This window comes from Monodelphis domestica, chromosome 7 (genome assembly GCF_027887165.1).
Source record: "Monodelphis domestica isolate mMonDom1 chromosome 7, mMonDom1.pri, whole genome shotgun sequence".
Lineage (NCBI taxonomy): Eukaryota > Metazoa > Chordata > Mammalia > Didelphimorphia > Didelphidae > Monodelphis > Monodelphis domestica.
The window spans coordinates 138,649,481-138,668,630 of NC_077233.1; the positions used below are offsets into that span (position 1 = coordinate 138,649,481).

Below are 19,150 nucleotides of genomic sequence, written 5' to 3' on the forward strand. Positions count from 1 at the left end.
TCTTTCACTCTGCATCAATTCCTAGAGGTCTTTCCAGTTCACATGAAATTCTTCTAGTTCATTATTCCTTTGAGCATAATAGTATTCCATCACCAACAGATACCACAGTTTGTTCAGCCATTCCCCAATCGAAGGACATCCCCTCATTTTCCAATTTTTTGCCACCACAAAGAGTGTGTGGGCCAAGCTCTTTTAAGTGATCATGGATAACACTTTTCAGAAGATTCGGAGACTTTTTTATAGAGATATGCTCCCCAAAAAGGCTGGAGGGTACATCAAAACTTGCCCTTGTCTGCCTGTCCTGTGTAACTCATCCTTCCATAAACCCACCATATAAAATCTACTTTGTTTGGAACCTTCCTCAGTTTCTCTTAACACAGGGAAGCAATGTCAGTGAAGCACACAGGGAGTCTATCAGTTGTTCTTCTCAAAATCAAATTAGTTCATCTTTTTTGCAGTCTTCAATGACATCCTTTACTGTGACTTTTCTTTATACTTTCTTATTTTTTATGTATTGTAGCTTGTTCACACACATACCATTTGCCTCAGTTCCATGCAGTGATGGTCATTTAAAATATTTTGAAGATCATAGTTTTTCATGATTCTTAGCATATAGCAATACTGGCAGAAAAACATTAAAAGGGTAAATATACATGCAAAGTAATATATGCTGTGTCAAAAAGATGGTATAGAATTTCAGGGGAAGTAATGATCACTGAGAGCAACAGAGTCAAGAAAGAGAAGCTTTATAGTGGAGGTAAGACTTGGACTATGTGAACTTGGACTATTGTTGTTACTTAGTCATTTCAGTGGTGTGTAATTCTTTGTGATTCTTTTGGGATTTTCTTGGCAAAGATACTAGAAAGGTTTGCTATTTCCTCCTTTAGCCTATTTGACAGATGAGGAAACTGTGGCAAATGAAGTTAAATGACTTGCCTAGAGTCACACAGCAATAGGTGTCTGAAGTCAGATTTGAATTTAGGTTCTCCTGAATCCAAGCCCAACACTATCCACTGCACCCTCTAGCTGCCCTGAGACTTAGACTAAACCCTAATAATAATCTTATTTGAACTTCACAACAATCCTATGAAAAAGCTACCCATTTTGCGAATGAAGACACTGAGGATCAGAGAGGTTAAGTGATTAGCTAATTGATTAAATGACTTGATGATGGAAAAGTTCAGCACTTAGTTATGTTTAACCGTGACTAGAGACATAAATACAAGCAATTTTGAAAGGTCTCAAGAATGGTTTTACTTTGTTTTTGTGTCCAACTCTTCATGATCTAGTGGACTGTAGCACACTAGGACCTTCTGTCTTCTACTGTCTCCTAAAGTATGTCCAAGTTCATGTCCATTGCTTCCATGACATTATCTCATCCTCTGCCATCTCCTGCAACCTTTCCTAACATTGAAGTTTTTTTCAATGAGTCCTGTCTTCACATCATGTGGCCAAAGTATTTCAGCTTAGTTTTTTTTAATTTAAGGCATTATTATTAGCAATTATTTACTTGCAAGATGAACATTATAAGTTTTGATTTTTGGTCTTTCTTCAGAACCTGTGATTTTGTCATTATAGAAAACTCCCTGTGATGGAATTCTGCATTCCTATCTAAGTTGGCAACTGCTTTGAAATTTCTATCCTAACACATCTCAGCAGCAAGAATTAGAAAGAGAAATTCCATTTAAAATCACCCTAGACAACATAAAATACTTAGGAATATATTTGCCAAGACAAACACAGGAACTATATCAACACAACTACATAACACTTTCCACACAATTAAAATTAAATCTAAATAATTGGAAAACATTAGTTGCTCATGGGTAGGACAAGCATCCTGCATAAATCGATCACAGTTGTAGAGTAATCAACACTTGGATCCCATGGCCCCTTCCCTGTTGATCTCATTAGACTAGGGAACAGTCCTAGCACTACCCCAATGGGAAAATATCATTCAACTTTTAAAAAATGTCATCTATAGAGATTTTCAATAACAGTTATTGTATAAAGATAAATAAGAAGTAGCATAATATGACAAGTAAAAACCCTGTACTTGGAGTCCAGACTATTTGAAATTGAGTCTTAATTTCATCACTTACTTGCTCTGTGATGTGATTTACATGATAACATTTTACACATCTCTCTTGTCCCATTAAGTCATTTAACTTTCCTAAGCCATCATCACTATCTGTGTTGTCTTTGCATTTATCTGAAATTGTGATTTTTAATTAATTCTATTCTCTTTCTATCTTATTTTATTTTTCTATTTATTTTATTCATTCTTTTACATGAAGATTGCTGAGATGTGTGTATATGTTGTACCCTTTGGGTCATGACTTTTTATAGTCTATAACTGAATAATAGATGATTAGTTTTTCTTAGATATACAAGGTCTTGAGGGCACAAGTAGTGTATAGATCATCTTGCTTTGCATAGTACCTAATACAGCACCACATATATAGAAACATCTGACAAAATATGATCATTTTTCTTCTTTGACACACAGATTGCACCCTAGTTCTTGTCTACCTAAATTCTTTCCTGTATTTTCCACATTACAAACAATGAAATATGCATTTTAAACAATTTTGAAAAATTCAAAATAACAAATTGAACTTAATTTACATGACTTTTTTTTAACTGACTTACTGCTGCTGTTATTTAAGTATAGATAAAGTATGAGAGACAAAGCATTGAATACTGGATAAAGGATGACCTTGGAGTGAGAGAAACCTGGTTTCAAGTTCTGCCTCTGTATGTCCATAGAGAAATCTCCTTCATCTCCCAAGGACTTTGGGCAACTCACTGTGATTATAAATGACAGGCTAGTAGTTTCCAGTTTGTAACAGTAGAGGAAGCTTCCAAAAGAGTTCTTTTAATGGAGTAGTAGTATCTCTAATATCTCTAGTCCTTATCTGTCCATCTAGATAATCCCAAGAATGGTGGTGTTTTGTCTTTAGGAACAGTACACTATGTGGATGAAAAAGGGAAGACTTCCCGTGTTGTGTCTGTAGACAGTCCAATCCAAATGATGTTTTACATCGAGAAGAGAGAGGTCTTGGTGGTGGTGACAGAGAATCTTCTCTTGTCACTTTATACAGTCACTCCTGAGGGTGATGCTGAGGAGATCTTGAAGGTAAGACAAAGATGGTGAAGGACCTGAGGAAGAGAGGGTTGTGAAGAGTATAACATAATATGCTTAGAAGCATTTTTTAATTTGTCAGATTGTTGCTCCATTGATTTACTAATTGTTTTCTTTATTGTTTAGTGTGAATACTACAGTTATCTTAGCCATTGGGCATGTTATGCTATTATTTTAACATAGTTATTATTTGAAGGATAAGTTGCTTGTCTGGGGTCAACATTCTTCAAGAGCCAAATACAGTCTGCTGCCCGTTTTGGTATAGCCAAATAGCTAAGAATTGTTTTTACATTTTAAAATACATTTTATTATACTTAAAAATGTAAAAATTATTCTTAGTTCATTATTTGTACAAAAACAGATAGATTTGACCCTCTGGTTTGCTAACCCCTGCCTTAAAGTATTACTTGAAACATGGGGAGCCAGAGCCAAAAAGGGGATGAAATTTTCCCAATTTCCCGTGGCAAATCAAAGAAAAAAATGGAAAAGAGGACTTTATGTTGAATCCTATACTATATAATCCTATATATCTTAATTTCCACTGGCTTACCAAGTGCTTATGTAAAATCTAGATTGAACCTTAGGCAGTTTGCTAGGATTGGGATATATATAAAATGCTGGAAAACCTCTAGAATATGGCAGCCATTGTCTTATTTAGAAAATGTGCTTGTGATTTGAGAGTCTCTGAAATAGATCATTATTTCTATTGTGTTAGTATTGTATCATGATGACTACACTTGTCGAGTGTGCCATTCTTCCAATTTCATCTGCGATTATTCCATACATTTCAACTTTTTCCTCTGACATATAAATTTTGCTTGTTATTAAACCATAGTTATATGTATATTATTAATTTCCTATTTGTATGGCAGTGCAGTATACTTTTGTTATCCTTGAAGAACACTCATAAGTACCATCTAAAGCAGGGGTTCTTAACCTGGAGGCTATGAGCTTTTTTAAAAAAAATCCTTACCTTCTGCCTACATAGTATTGTTCCAAAGCAGAAGAGTGGTAAAGGTTAGGCAATGGGGGTTAAGTGACTTGCCCAGGGTCACACAGCTAGGATGTGTCTGAGGTTAGATTTGAACCCAGGACCTCTCATCTCTAGGCCTGGCTCTCAATCCATGGAGCCATCCAGCTGCCCCCAATACTGTATATTTCTTCTAGGACGAGCAGTAAAGGTTAGGCTTTTGGGGTTAAATGATTTGCTTAGAGCAATGATGGCAAACCTTTTAGAGACTGAATGCTCAAACTGCAACCCTCATACCGCATGTGAGCCCTCCACCTTATTCCAGACAGAGGAGGGATGAAGTGCTTCCATGGGGCTGCTAAGCAGAGGGGTGGGGGAATGAGAGAAATATCCTTAGGTGTGCGTGGAGAGGGGGAAGGAAACAGCCCCCTCTGTCATGCTCTGGTACACATGCCATAGTTTCGCCAAAATGAGCCTAGAGTGATACAGCTAGGAAGAGCCTAGAGTGATACAGCTAGGAAGTGTCAGATTTGAATCTACAACCTCTTGTCTCTAGGCCTGGCTCTCAATCCATGGAGTCACCTGATGCCCTGAATTTGGTTTAAAAAAATATTTCCATAACTGTCTTTCAATATAATTTATTTCCTTTAGAATCCTATATATATTATTTATTATTAAAAACATTATTCTTATGGGGCAGCTGAGTGTCTAAGTGGATTGAGAGTCAGGCTTAGAGATGGGAGGTCCTGGGTTCAAATGTGACCCCAGACACTTTCTAGCTGTGTGATCCTGGGCAAGTCACTTAACCCCCATTGCCTAGCCCAATACACAGTATTGAATCCAAGCCAAAAGGTAAGGGTTTAAAAAAAAAACAAACAAACATTATTCTTAGGATCTATAGTTTTCACCAGACTTCCCAAAGAGGCCCATGACACAAAAACAGTTAAGAAGGATTGAGCTAGAGCATGGACTATATATTTGAATGTTTTATAATTTGGTAGGGTTTCCTCTTTGCATCTGAGTTCAAGCAAAGATGTCAATTTTGATTTGTTAGATTTGTTGGGAATTGGATTTTTCTTGCTTCACAGGCATGTACTTAATTCCACTATCTGTTCACCAGAATCAACACTCTATAATCAATTTTCTGAGAGAGAGATGCATATATGTATGTGTATGCATAAATAGGTATATATATATATATACATATATTCAGTTTGGAAAAAATCACTTTAATCTTTATGCAACTTATCCACTCACATTCATGTGTTTCTTGCTTATTGTTGATTATGTATACAGGTCAAACTGAGTGGAAAAACAGGTCACTCTGCAGACATCATTTTGATCGAAGGTAGTCTTCTTGTTACAGCAATTGGGGAAACAGTCCTCAGGTAAAACCTTCATCTTTTGGGGAATATTCTTTCAGTGAACATTCTTTTTATTCTTGTTTACTTCCTGCCAGAGGCCATCATACAAGGTCATGGTCTGAGGAAGGAAGGTCAGCAAAGCAGACCCCAGAATGAGGGTCCCCTACTGATCCCCCTTTGTGACTTCTTTCCTCAAATTTTCCCCACCAATGGACTTGTTATGATTATTATTCTCTCCCCAATACAGGAGAAATAACATTAGAGCAAATAGGATCAATAAATATATAACCTACTTTAAGCCCCCTAGGTTATTACCCCCAAAAGATTGCAATTACAGAATAAAAGCCCAAAGATTACTGCCCATGATCCTTCCCTTTCTCTAGCACAAGATATGCTCCAAGGCCCTACAATATAATGAATCTTGTCCTACAGTTACCACACTTGAATGAATTTGTTGGAACAGAAGCCAAGCAGCATCGCTAGGCATCTCAAAGTAACACAAGAAAAACAGAACTTATAAATTGAGGAAAACCCCAAAATTGGTCTGCCTAAAGTCCTCACACCAAGATGCGAATATGTTTTGTTGTTCATCTCCCAAGCAATTATGATGGATAGTGAAAGCTGACCAAAAGCACAATGATCCTCTCAGCAGGTCAAGGGGTACTAACCTACAAATGGCTTTATTCACATTAATCATATCTATCACAGAGTGTTGTAGAAACCTAGTAAATGATCACAGAATTCTTTGTTGTAGTAACATCACAAGAGTGTTGTTTAGGTGATTTGATAATATCCAATCAAACTGTAGAATGTCACATACATAGAGAATTGATTATGTGTGTGTACCAAAAACCATATAATAAATATACCATGATACCATGGCAGAGCACTGTGTGTGATGCCTGTGTACATGGGCTGAATGCACAGTATATCTCATCCCATTTATCTGACTGTGACGCCACACTTGGGCAAACAGACCCTGGGTCCTCAGAGAGGCTGCTGGATGGACCTCTGGAACTTCCTTTATAAATATAAAATAGTAACAAAAGTATAGTTTTTCTTTAATGAAGGAAGCTTCTACTTTGAAGATTTTCCTCATGAGTTCATTGAAATGAAATCAAACCAACTAAGATGAAAGATAATTCCTTGAGATAGAGAGAAAGAGAGCATTTATTAGCCACTTAACTCTGTGCCCAGTGTTGAGTTAAACTCTGGGATTATAAATGCACAAAAACAAGAAGAATCTCTTCTTCTTCTTCTTCTTCTTCTTCTTCTTCTTCTTCTTCTTCTTCTTCTTCTTCTTCTTCTTCTTCTTCTTCTTCTTCTTCTTCTTCCTCTTCCTCTTCCTCTTCCTCTTCCTCTTCCTCTTCCTCTTCCTCTTCCTCTTCCTTTTCTCCTTCTCCCTTCCCCTTCTCCCTTCCCTGCTCCCCTTCCCTCTTCCCCCTTCCTCCTTCCCCCTCCTCCTCCTTCTCCTCATTTTCAAGGAACCTATGCTTCAATAAGGGAAGACAACATAAAAGGGAACAGGAATAAGGATGGGTAGAAGGAAAAGCTCGTGAGGAGGGCAGTGAGGTCAACAGTGATGATCATGGCCAGAGGTTTGTTAGTCCGAAGTTTGCCAATCAGGAGAGCAGACCTTAGGCAAAATCCTCCACCAGATAGCCAGTGGTAAAAAATGAGTAGTAAATTTGAGGAATCTGTTATTATCAAGGCTATCTTAATTCCTAACAACTTTTTGTCCTTTTCTGATACTTTTAGATTATGGGACTTGGAACGAGGAGAGAATTATGTGCTTAGTCCAGAGGAGAAGTTTGGTTTTGAGACTGGTATGAACATAAACTGTGTCTCTTACTGCAAGGCTAAAGGTGAGAATTTTTTCTTTGCCTAGTAATTGACTTATCCTTGTGGATTATCATCATAGTGAAAACCTGGAGAAATATCAAGCATAATTAAAGCTGATAATACAACTAAAGTCTATCAGAGTCAGAAAAACACAGTTAAAGCCTTGGCATCCAGCATGTCAGAGAATGGGATTTGTCAAAAACTCTGGTTTACAAAAATTTAATTTGTACCATAGCATGACATTTATTTATTTATTTGCAGTTACATGTAGAAGCAATTTTTGACCATTTTTTTCTGACATTTTAGAGTTTAGGTTTTCTTCCTCCCTACTCTCCCCCCATCCAAATGGTCTGATACACGTACTTTCATGCAATATAGTTCCATATTGCTCCTGTCATAATAGAAGACAAATATTACACACAATAGAAATATAGTGAAAAATGGCATGCTTTGATCTGTACTCAGATTCCAATAGTTCCTTCTTTGGTTTTGGATAGCATTTTCATTAGAAGTTCCTTCCTGCTATCTTGGAGACTTGCTTTGGTGATAGTGGTTTAGTCCTTTGCAGCTGATCATTGTTTCTGTTACTGTATACATCGTTCTTCTGGTTCTGCTTACTTCATTTGCATCAGTTTATATAAGTCTTTCTAGATTTTTCTGAACTCATTTTGTTCATCATTTTTTATGCCTCAATATTATTCCATTACAACCATATACCACAACTTATTCCTCCATTCCTCAAGTGATGGCCAACTCCTCTGTTTCCAATTCTTTACTACAACAAAAAGAGTTGTATTAGCATATGATTTTACTGTCATTGCTTCCCTCCTTAGAAAGAAGGAGAGATGATTTACACATTGACAAATTAGATTTACACCCCAAGGTATCACAAATAATTAGAGCTACTTTTGTTTGTTCAAAGCACAAGACTTTGCTCCCCAAATAATCTTCTAATGAGTCTATGAACTGTAACAAACCCTGGCTCTTCTGATTAATCTTAGAAGGAATGTTATCAAAGTTCATATAGAGAAACATCAGAAATAGATTCTTAGCACTTTCTGGTTGGTAAAGTTTTTTGTTTTTTTGTTTTAATCTTGACAGTATATTAAATTATTCTGGCTTCTTAAGGAATAGAAAGTAGAACTAGCATTGAGAGCTAAGCTACTTTAGAGGTTCACATGGGGAAGCTTTCAAAATATATAAAACGTCAGTACTTAAAAGCAATATTAAATGAGCACTAGGTTAAGAATTAGATCACTTGGGGTTTTGCCTTCAAGTTCTATGACTTAGCAAATCATGTCTGCTTTCTGGACCTCATGAATAGCATCAGGGAAATAGAATAGATGATTTCTTATATTCCTTCTAGTTATGAGATATGATTCTAGTTAGTAGTTCTCCTGCCAAAAGCCCTTTCAATCTCACTACATTTTCCACTGAGAAAATATTTGATCCTTTGGCAAGGGACCAAATTTTTTTGTGTCTTTTAGAGCTACAGAATTTTAGAATTAGAAGCAATATTTAGGATAATCTGGTCCAATGTCCTCATTTCATAAATTAGAAAACTGAAGCCCAAAGAGAAGTGACTTACTTAGGGGCCGCAAAGCTTGCTTGTGGCAAGGTTAATGCTAGCCACAGCTGTATGTTCTCTTACCTGGTCCTTGCTACCTGAGATTGGTAGCAAATACCTAAGTATTTTTTGTTAAGATACTTTATTTTGTCAATGATATGCAATAACAAATTTCCATATTAAGTTTTCTGAAGTTGTGTGATTCAAATTGCTTCCTCCCTTCTTAGAACTGACAAGTAAGTCAATCTGGAAAAACCCAAGCATTCTTGACTCTCTCTTGTTGTTTTTTTTCCTCATACTTACTTATTTATTACCAACTTTCTTTTTAACCATAGGTATTCTGGCAGCTGGTACCAATAAAGGACAAGTCGCTATGTGGAAAAAGGTACCAGTGAGCAGCCAGAGCACTCTGATCCTAGAAGGCAAGGACAAGTGGACTCTGCAAACCCCAACTGAGCTGGAGGGGAATATCACTCAGATAAAGGTCACTGAAATTTCAGTCTATAATTTGAGATAAAGAATATCTCTTTTCAGGCTATCCAGTTTCAAAATATAACTCTTGAATTTTAACTTCACAACAAATAATTCCTATGCAAATGTTCCTCTGAAAACTGCCTATTCATATCCTTTTATTATATTTTATCCTTTTTGTTTTTATCAGTTGGAGAATGGTTCTTATTCTTATAAATTTTTAAACCAACTGGTATCATAAATGATGGCAGCTCTTCTTTTCTTTAAGTTTGTGTGTATTACTGCATGTTCCATGTCCTCTTCTCCACCCAAAAAAATCATTATTAAAAGACAATTTTTTGCTTCATTCTAGTAGAATGAGATAACTGGTTGACTCTAGAGATTGCTTGCCAGTGCAAAACCAGGTTTGATCAAGTTATAACCTGGCCCATGATGCCAATAATTGAGGCAACAAACATTAAGCATCTACTATGTGCAAGGCACTGTGTTAAGTCTGCTCTCAAGGAATTTACCATCTAATAAGGGAGATAGCATGAAAAAGACTGTGTGTATACAAGCTTTACACAGAAGAAATTGGAGATTATCTCAGATGGAAGATATTAGAATTTAGGAAATATTGGAAAGACTTCTTGGAGAAGGTGAGATTTTAACTGAGACATGAAGACCACCAAGGAAGGCATGAGGTAGAAACAAGGAGGGAGACAATTCTAGGCATGGAGGAAAGTCAGTAAAAATGGTTAGTTGAGAGATGGAGTTTCTTCTATAAGGAACAGCAATAGGACCACAAAGTACCTGGGGATGAGTAGGTGTAAGAAGACTGTAAAGGTGTATGAGGGGACAGTTTGTGAAGGTTTTTGAATTACAAAAGATTTTTTATTTGATTCCAGAGGTGATAGGGAACCACTGGAGCTTTCTGTGGCATAGTCAGACCTGGCCTTTAGGAAGATTATTTTGACAGCTAAGGGCAATGTGGATTACAATGAAGAGAGATTTAAGACTGGGACACCAAGCATAAGGCCACTGGAGTAGCCCACATAGAGATGTTAATTTAATCTACGTAGAGAGAGAAGAAAAGGCCAAAAACAGAGCCTTGAGGGACACATTGAGTTAGTAAGCCAGACTAGAAAGAAGACCCGGCATAGGAGATTCAGAAGGAGCAGTTAGACAGTAGGAGGAGAACCAGAAGAGAGCTGTGGAGAAAAAAAAACCTAGAGAGAAGAAAGCATTAAGGAGGAGATAGTGAAGTGATCAACAGTGTCAAAGTCTTCAGAAAAGTCAAGAAAAAATGAGGACCAAGGAAAGGGAAAGATTTAATAATTAAGAGATCATTAGAGGGATAGTTAGGTGGCTTAGTGGATGGAATGCCAGGCCTAGATATTGGAAGTCCTGGGTTCAAATGTAGCCTCAGACACTTCCTATCTGTCTTATCCTTCACATTTTTTTTATTAGTTTCCTTGATATTCTTGATCTTTTGTTCTTCCAGATGAATTTTGGTATTATTTTTTCTAATCTTCTAAAATAGTTTTTTGGTAGTTTGATAGGTATGTCACTGAATAAGTACATTAATTTAGGTAGGATTGTCATTTTTATTATTTTAGCTCATCCTACCCATGAACACTTAGAATCAATACTGTGTATTGGTTCTCAGGCAGAAGAATGGTAAGGGCTAGGCAATGGGGGTTAAGTGACTTGCCTGGGTCACATAGCCAGGTAATGTCTGAGGTCAAATTTGAACCCAGTACCTCTGGATCTCTGGACCTGGTTCTCAATCCACTGAGCCTCCCAGCTGCCCCCACTAATTTACTTCTAAAGAAAGAAATTTTAAAAATTCATATATCTCAAGGTTTTTTTTTTTAATTTTTAAAAGCTGGAAAATGGTTGTGCTAGAGGTTTAGAATTTAATTCTATAAGTAACTCAGATTTGTAAACATTCATTTCCATTTTTTAAACTCTTGACATAATTTGGTCTTCTTACATTGATAATACACATTAATGGATTTTGAGTCAAAGGTATTAGTGTATGGAAAGATTCTATCATGTGGATGACTGACAACAGGGAAAATACTCTAATGCTATTCAAGTATCTGTTAGGCACTTGTACCCCTATAATTAGAGCTAAATTTCCTAAATTTCAATTTAAACCCTGTACATTGTTTGGAACACATTTTGTTAGATAAACAATGGTAGTCATCTTAATCAAGGGTTCTTAACTTGAGGTTCATAAACTTTAAAAAAATATTTTTTTGACAACTGAATTCTAGCACTATTGTTTTCATTTAATTATGTGAATTTTATTTAATGCATTTTAAATTTAATTTTAATTTAAAATTTAAAAACTTTATTCTAAAGTGATCTAGAGGCTTCACCATACTTCCATAGGCATCCAAGACACACAAAAAATTTAAGAACTCCTGTGTTAAGTGATTGACACTGAATAAATGTGAATATTTAAATGCAAAGGAAAAGATTTAGTTCTGATTTCAAGAGGCAACCATATAAGTTAAGTTCCTTAAAAAGCTAAATAAATTAAAACAATGCTAAATCTAACCCATTCAGTTTTCATGTGTATAAATCAATACCTTTATAAAGTAGAACTACAGTGTTCATTTACATGTTAGCACATGCTTAGGATTGTTATAGGCATTTGTAGCCATATTTATAAGTAGACTAGACAAAGAATCTTTTCATTGACAATGTAATTTCTGTGCAAAATTAGAATATTATACATCAAAGATAAGACTTTATCAATCAAGACTTCAGTCATATCTTTATATATCCACAGGATCAAAGACTTAAATTTTTTTAAACAATATTTTATTTGGTCATTTCAAAACATTATTCATTGGAGACAAAGATCATTTTCTTTTCCTCCCCCCCCCCCCATAGCCGATGCACAATTCCACTGGGTTTCACATGTGTTTTTGATTCAAACCCATTTCCATGTCGTTGGTATTTGCATTAGAGTGTTCATTTAGAGTCTCTCCTCAGACATATCCCCTCAACCCCTGTAGTCAAGCAGTTGCTTTTCCTCGGTGTTTTTACTCCCACAGTTTATCCTCTGCTTGTGGATAGTGTTTTTTTTCTTAGATCCCTGCAGATTGTTCAGGGACATTGTATTGACACTAATGGAGAAGTCCATCACCTTCGATTGTACCACAGTGTATCAGTCTGCTCCTTTCATTCTGCATCACTTCCTGGAGGTTGTTCCAGTCTCCATGGAATTCCTCCACTTTATTATTCCTTTTAGCACAATAGTATTCCATCATCAACATATACCACAATTTGTTCAGCCATTCTCCAATTGAAGGGCATCCCCTCATTTTCCAATTTTTGGCCACCACAAAGAGTGCAGCTATGAATATTCTTGTACAAGTCTTTTTCCTTATTATCTCTTTGGGGTACAAACCCAGCAGTGCTATGACTGGGTCAAAGGGCAGACAGTCTTTTATCGCCCTTTGGGCATAGTTCCAAATTGCCCTCCAAAATGGCTAGATCAATTCACAACTCCACCAGCAATGAATTAATGTTGCCACTTTGCCACATCCCCTCCAGCATTCATTACTTTCCTTTGCTGTTATGTTAGCCAATCTGCTAGGTGTGAGGTGATACCTCAGAGTTGTTTTGATTTGCATCTCTCTAATTATCAGAGATGTAGAGCACTTTTTCATGTGCTTATTAATAGTTTTGATTTCTTTATCTGAAAACTGCCTATTCATGTCCCTAGCCCATTTATCAATTGGAGAATGGCTTGATTTTTTGTACAATTGATTTAGCTCTTTGTAAATTTGAGTAATTAAACCTTTGCCAGAGGTTTTTATGAATGTTGTTTCCCAATTTGTTGCTTCCCTTCTGATTTTAGTTACATTGGTTTTGTTTGTACAAAAGCTTTTTAATTTGACAAAGACTTAAATTTTAAGAGACATCTTATACATTTATTTTAAAGACTAGAGAAATTGCTTAGTCATTTGTCTACTATGTGTCTGCAAATTTGTGCATTATTTAGCTTGTGTATAAGCTGATACAGGGGTGATATAGTAGCAGTTATAAATTAAAGGGATTGCTTTTAAGATCATTATATTTATTTAGGAATAAAAGCTTAGAGGTATTCACTTTCTCATTTTTACTGACTATAAACTCAAAAGAGGCCTGATGATGATGTTTAGAGTAGAAGTGCTTAACCCAAATAAATTCTTTGTAAACTCTTTTGCTACATTAGTAGAAACTTAAGATGTTATCCTGAGTGTTGTACATGATATTGAGAATGATAATTTTTATAGTTATGATTCTTCTCATTGTTAGAGACAACTAAATGATGTAATAGAGAGTATTGGGCACTTGAGTCCATTCTTGCTCAGTCACTCACTAGCTATGTAACGTTGGGCAAGTCACTTCACCTCTGCCTCAGTTTCCTTAGCTGTAAAAATGGGGATAGTAAAAGCTATATGTCCTGAGGTTATTTTGAGGATCAAAAGAGCTTATATTAGCCCAGCACAGAGTAATGACTTCTAAATGCTTATTTTCTTTATGAATATATATCAGTGTATTGAGGTGAAAAGAATCTCTTCATTTCTATTTGTGTTTTTTCTCAGTTACTTCCATATTTGTGCCTTTAAATCAAAAAACACTTTTCTTAGGGCAAAATATTTAGTTATTCTAAGTTTGGAGTAAAAGGCAGTCAACAAATCTAGTTTTTCTAGTCCCTAGAAAATTAACACTAGGAGGGGGGATACTCATCAAATAGAGAATGGCTAAGTAAATTATAGTATATAATTAATTGTGTATGGGATGAAATCTGTGCATTATTCCCCTATATATTGATTAATATTAATAATTATAGATTGGCAACTTCCTATAGAAAAATAGTGAAGTTAGGTGCCCTCCACTAGGAGATATCAATCTCTCCTTTTGAAGAATAGAAGAAACCCCCAAATAGGCCTTTAATATATACTCTTTTTCAAATGTGGCTAAGAGACTGCCCCCCTTTTCTTCTATTCCCATGAGAAGAAGTTTAGGGGTGATCTAATTCCTGTGAAAGAAATCTCAAAACTTACAAGTTATAATCTTGACTACATGTCCAAAGAAATGTTGCAATGCTGTGGCCCAAGTAATGTTTCAAAAAATGTTTCCTGAATCTGATAAATCCTCGGGCAGGAAGGAAGATAGAAGAAGCAAAGTAGAATAAGATGCAAATAATGGGAAAGATGGAAATAATGGAGATAGTATTGTTTTGGACCCCTATAAAATCTGAGTAAACCTAGACATTAATGCCCACTGTTTCTGAGATCTCAGACTGTAGAGCTACTCTCTCTCTCTCTCCTGGCCCCACCCCCCACCCCTTGTGAGGAAGACTGGTCATGCCCAATCAATATTCCCTGACTCTACACCTGCACCCTCACCCCTTGTGAGCATGCTACTTCTGCCCAGGTAGTATGCCTTACCCATGGTCCCTTCCCTCCCCACCTTCTGAGGGCGCTAAGGTCCAGACAGTGTCCTATGCCCCATACACACACCTCTGAATAAAGCCACATGAACTCTGCAAGCATCAAGTCTCCTGAGTGCTCATTAGAGTGATTTTGTGGGTATGATTCCCCCCCAGAATTTCACTCCACACAGTTGTAATGGAATACTATTGTGCTGTAAGAAATGACAAGCAGGAGGAACTCGGAAAAGCCTGGAAAGTCTTACATGTACTGAAGCCAAGTGAAATAAGCAGAATCAAGAGAACATTGTGCAATGACAAGAATACTTTATAATGATCAACTGGGAATAACAACTATTCTCAGAAATACCATGATCTAAAACTATGCCAAAGGACTCACAATAAAAAAAAATGCCATCTGATTCCAGAGAAAAAGAACTGAGTCTGTATCTAGACCAAAGCAATTTTTTCACTTTCTTAATTTTTTTCCTATTTGAGTTTCCTTCCTCAAAAGGATTAATATGGAATCATATTTTGCATGATTGCACATGTAAAACTGTATGAGATTTTCAAGTGGGTTAGGGATTTGGTGGGGAGGAAAAGAATTTGAGACCCAATATTCTTTTTATTTTATTATTTTTTAATTTTAATTGTATTTTAAAAAATATTTTTCCATGTCTCTCCCCTCCCAGAATCGACAAGCAATTCCACTGAGTTGTACAAATATTATCATTTGATACCTATTTCCACATTATTCATTTTTACCATAGAACAGTCTTTTAAAGTCGAAACTCCAAATCATAAACCCATATAAACAAGTGATAAGTGATAATCACTTATTCATTAGTTTTTCTTTTGTGTTTCTACTCCCATAGTTCATTCTCTCAATGCGGAAAGCATTTTTTCTCATAAGTCCCTCAGGAATGTCCTGGATTATTGTATTGCTTCTTAGTAGCAAAGTTCATTACATTGGATAGTCCTCCAACGTTTCACTTTCAGTGTACAATGTTCTCTTGGTTCTGCTCCTTTCACTCTGCATTAATTCCTGGAGGTCGTTCCAGTTCACGTGGAATTCCTCCAGTTCATCATTCCTTATAGAACAATAGTATTCCACCACCAAACAGATACCACAATTTGTTCAGCCGTTCTCCAATTGAGAGACACCCCCTCATTTTCCAATTTTTTTCCACTACAAAGTGCAGCTATGAATATTTTTGTACAAACATTTTTCATTATCTCATTGGGGTACAAACCTAGCAGTGGTATAGCTGGATCAAAAGGCAGGCATTCTTTCAAAACCCTTTGTGCATAATTCCAAATTGCCTTCCAGAATGGATATCTAACATTCTTTGAAAAATGTTTGAAATGTTTTACATGTAATTGGGAGAAAAATAAAATTTCATACCCCCAAGAAGGAAAATTATTAAATATAAATGTAAATCATCAGGCATGTTCTCCTTAGTATCTTAGTATTCTTTTTTCCAATTTCTCATGTTTCTCTTTCACTATTTGAATGCAGTGGGGCTCTAGGAAGAACCTTCTGGCAGTGAACAACATCAGTTCTGTGATCATCCTCAGTGAACAGGCGATGTCATCACATTTCCACCAGCAGGTGGCAGTGGTTCAGGTGTCACCAAATCTGCTGAATGTGACCTTCTTCTTCACTGGAATGACATTCAGCCTGCGCACAGAGATGCACATCAGTGGGGCTTTTGCCACCAAGGTAATAAAAGTGACCATTAATCTTGAATTATATGGAACATATTCGATTTGAAATAAATACCCAATGGAGTATCAATCTTTTCTAAGAATGACAAATGGACATCTCTGACTCTTAAGATATCTTAAGCTCTTCCTCCATTCCAGGTAACATCTTTTCATAATTGATCACCTAATTGATCACCTCTATAATGAGAATCATGTTCAAATGTTGGGAAATGTTTAGAATAACATAAACACAGGCTTAGCTTATGCTCTCAAAGGATATACAAATAGGAAGACAAAGAGTGGAAAGAAATCATTAAATAAAATATATAGAGAAAAATGTAAGGGCAATGTAAGGGTAAAATCTTACTTTTAAAAGAATTTTCACTTAATCATATTTATTCTTTTCAGGATGCTGTTGCAGTCTGGAATGGGAAGCAAGTAGCTATCTTTGAGCCCTCTGGAGCCTCATTACGAAATGCAGGTAAAGGCTACTTCTTTTTTAAAATGAATAAGGTTTAAAGCTAAATGTTTTATCTTTTTTGACACAATTCAAATTGGGCATGTATTCACAAAATGATCTCTATGTAAGGAGTATGGTATAAATAAAAGTTATGTTTATTTGTTTTTTTTTCCCCATAAAAGTAATACTCTTGCCTGAGTTCTTAACGGCTATGCCAGCAGAGTGAAAACTCTGAAAAGTTCCATGCATTGGAGAGGTTTTAAATATTGTCATTATATCTGTTTAATAAGGACCAGCATTACTAACTACTGATTGCATATTATCCAAAAGTTGGCCACTTGATAATGAACTTTTTGGCCATTGTACCAACGAGACAGATTGATAGACACTGAAGAGCCGTTGGTTCCATGTAGCTCCTTTTCCCTTCAAGCATCAGCAATGACAGTGTAGCAAGAGAAAGGCTGGAGTTATTAAGACTCACCAAGGTATTAGATTATATCTAAATATTAGTTTCTCTCAGCACTCTAATATGCAAAGCTTGCCCTATAATTGAGTTAATATGCTTATGAAGGAACTAAGTCAGTTCTGTATTCTTATTCTCACTATAAATGAAACAGTCCCAGAATCTAGACATTAGAAAGAATCTTGGACACTAGTATCCATGACTAAGAATCCTTTGTACAACATCCCCCCAAAACAGTGATGGACAACCTTTTGAGCTTGGTGTCTCAAAATTCTCCAAAAAACCAAGCATAACTCGGGTGGTGTGTTACTTTGAGAAAAAACCCATAATTTTGTGATATTTATAGTTTAAATAACAAAAATGTATAATTGAAATATATAACTGTATTTAATAAACCAAAAGCTAATTATTTAACTTACCTGCTTAGTGACTTCTTTGTTCATCTGTCAGTTGGTTTCTTTTGTTGGTCTTGATATTATTTAACTTGTGTGGGGTGCTGAGAACTAAGATAAGTGAGGGGGAGGGGGAATTCTTTAACTAACCTGCCTATTAGTGACTTTTTTGTTGCTGAATTTCATTGGCTAAATCTTCAGTTGAAGGTTAGTATTTTGTACACTTCAAGTCCAAGCAAATGCTACTAACTTTATATGTCAATCTGTTTCTTTTGTTGGTTTTGATATTATTTAATGCTGAGAATAAGGTCTCACAAAAGTATGTAGAGACATCAGCATGGTGAGTGGTGATCTGGGGGAGGGGATTCCGCACTGTGTATACTGCTGCCCAGTATAATGGTGGTGGTGATGCAAGGTGGGACAGACCCATCACAGCCAGCGCTGTAGCCTCCGCTATCCCAGACAGCAGTATACAGATTTGTTCATAGTTTTTTCTTTTAGTCCGGCCCTCCAATAGTCTGAGGGACAGTGACCTGGCCCCCTTTGTAAAAAGTTTGGGGACCCCTGTAGTAGAGCAATGGGTCTGGAGACGAAAGGACCTGAATTCAAATTTGGCTTCAAATACTATGTGACTCTGGTAAGTCATTTAACCTTTCTTTGCTTTGGAGGCAGCTAGATAACTCAGTGGATAGATTCTAGGCATAGAATCAGAAGATGAGTGCAAATCTGGCCTAATATGCTTATTATTTGTGTGACTTTGGGCAAGTCACTTAACTACTGTTTGTATTAATACACTGGAGAAGGAAATGGTAAGTCATGTCTGTTTCTTTGCCAAAGAAAAAACAAATCCATAATAGGGTCACAGAGAATTGGACAGGGCTGAACAACTGAACAACAAATTCTTAATGGAAATATCTTCCCCTTTTGTTTTAACAAATAGAAAATTCCAAAGGTTTAAGGTTGCATATACTATTAGTAGCAAATCACTCTTGTTTATGGAAACTGTTTATAGGAATTATACGTGGTTAGGGATTCACTTGCAAAAGGGTTGGGGTTTTGTATGACCTGTCAAACTAAAATTCAGTAATTTTTTAAAAAAGGTTTTTCTGAACTTGATGAAGTCACATTAACTTTCATGATGGCTTATTCTCTTTCTAAGTCCTTATAAACTATCCCTATATAAACTGTACTATTAATATATACAGTGATTTTGACAGGAACAAAAGCCAAAATCGAGCTTCCTAACAATTTAAAGACCCTGACATCTTTTCGTTCTTTTTTAAAATTGTAGAATATTTACCATTCTCTAGTATTGCAATACCTTTTCCATTCTCCAGATTCTTTAAAAAA

The 19,150-nt window shown here is 36.1% G+C and overlaps 1 protein-coding gene across 4 annotated transcripts in view; it reads left to right on the top strand.

Moving 5' to 3' along the window:
- IFT140 (intraflagellar transport 140) overlaps nucleotides 1–19,150 on the top strand; it is a 231,693-nt gene that overhangs the window by 35,817 nt on the left and 176,726 nt on the right. For all 4 annotated transcript variants that reach the window (XM_016424171.2, XM_001364644.4, XM_056805652.1 and 1 more), the window contains 6 exons: nucleotides 2,964–3,139; nucleotides 5,412–5,503; nucleotides 7,238–7,344; nucleotides 9,224–9,372; nucleotides 16,298–16,501; nucleotides 16,894–16,966. In XM_016424171.2, the coding sequence (XP_016279657.1) occupies nucleotides 2,964–3,139; nucleotides 5,412–5,503; nucleotides 7,238–7,344; nucleotides 9,224–9,372; nucleotides 16,298–16,501; nucleotides 16,894–16,966 (801 nt within the window). The remainder of the gene's footprint in view (nucleotides 1–2,963; nucleotides 3,140–5,411; nucleotides 5,504–7,237; nucleotides 7,345–9,223; nucleotides 9,373–16,297; nucleotides 16,502–16,893; nucleotides 16,967–19,150) is intronic.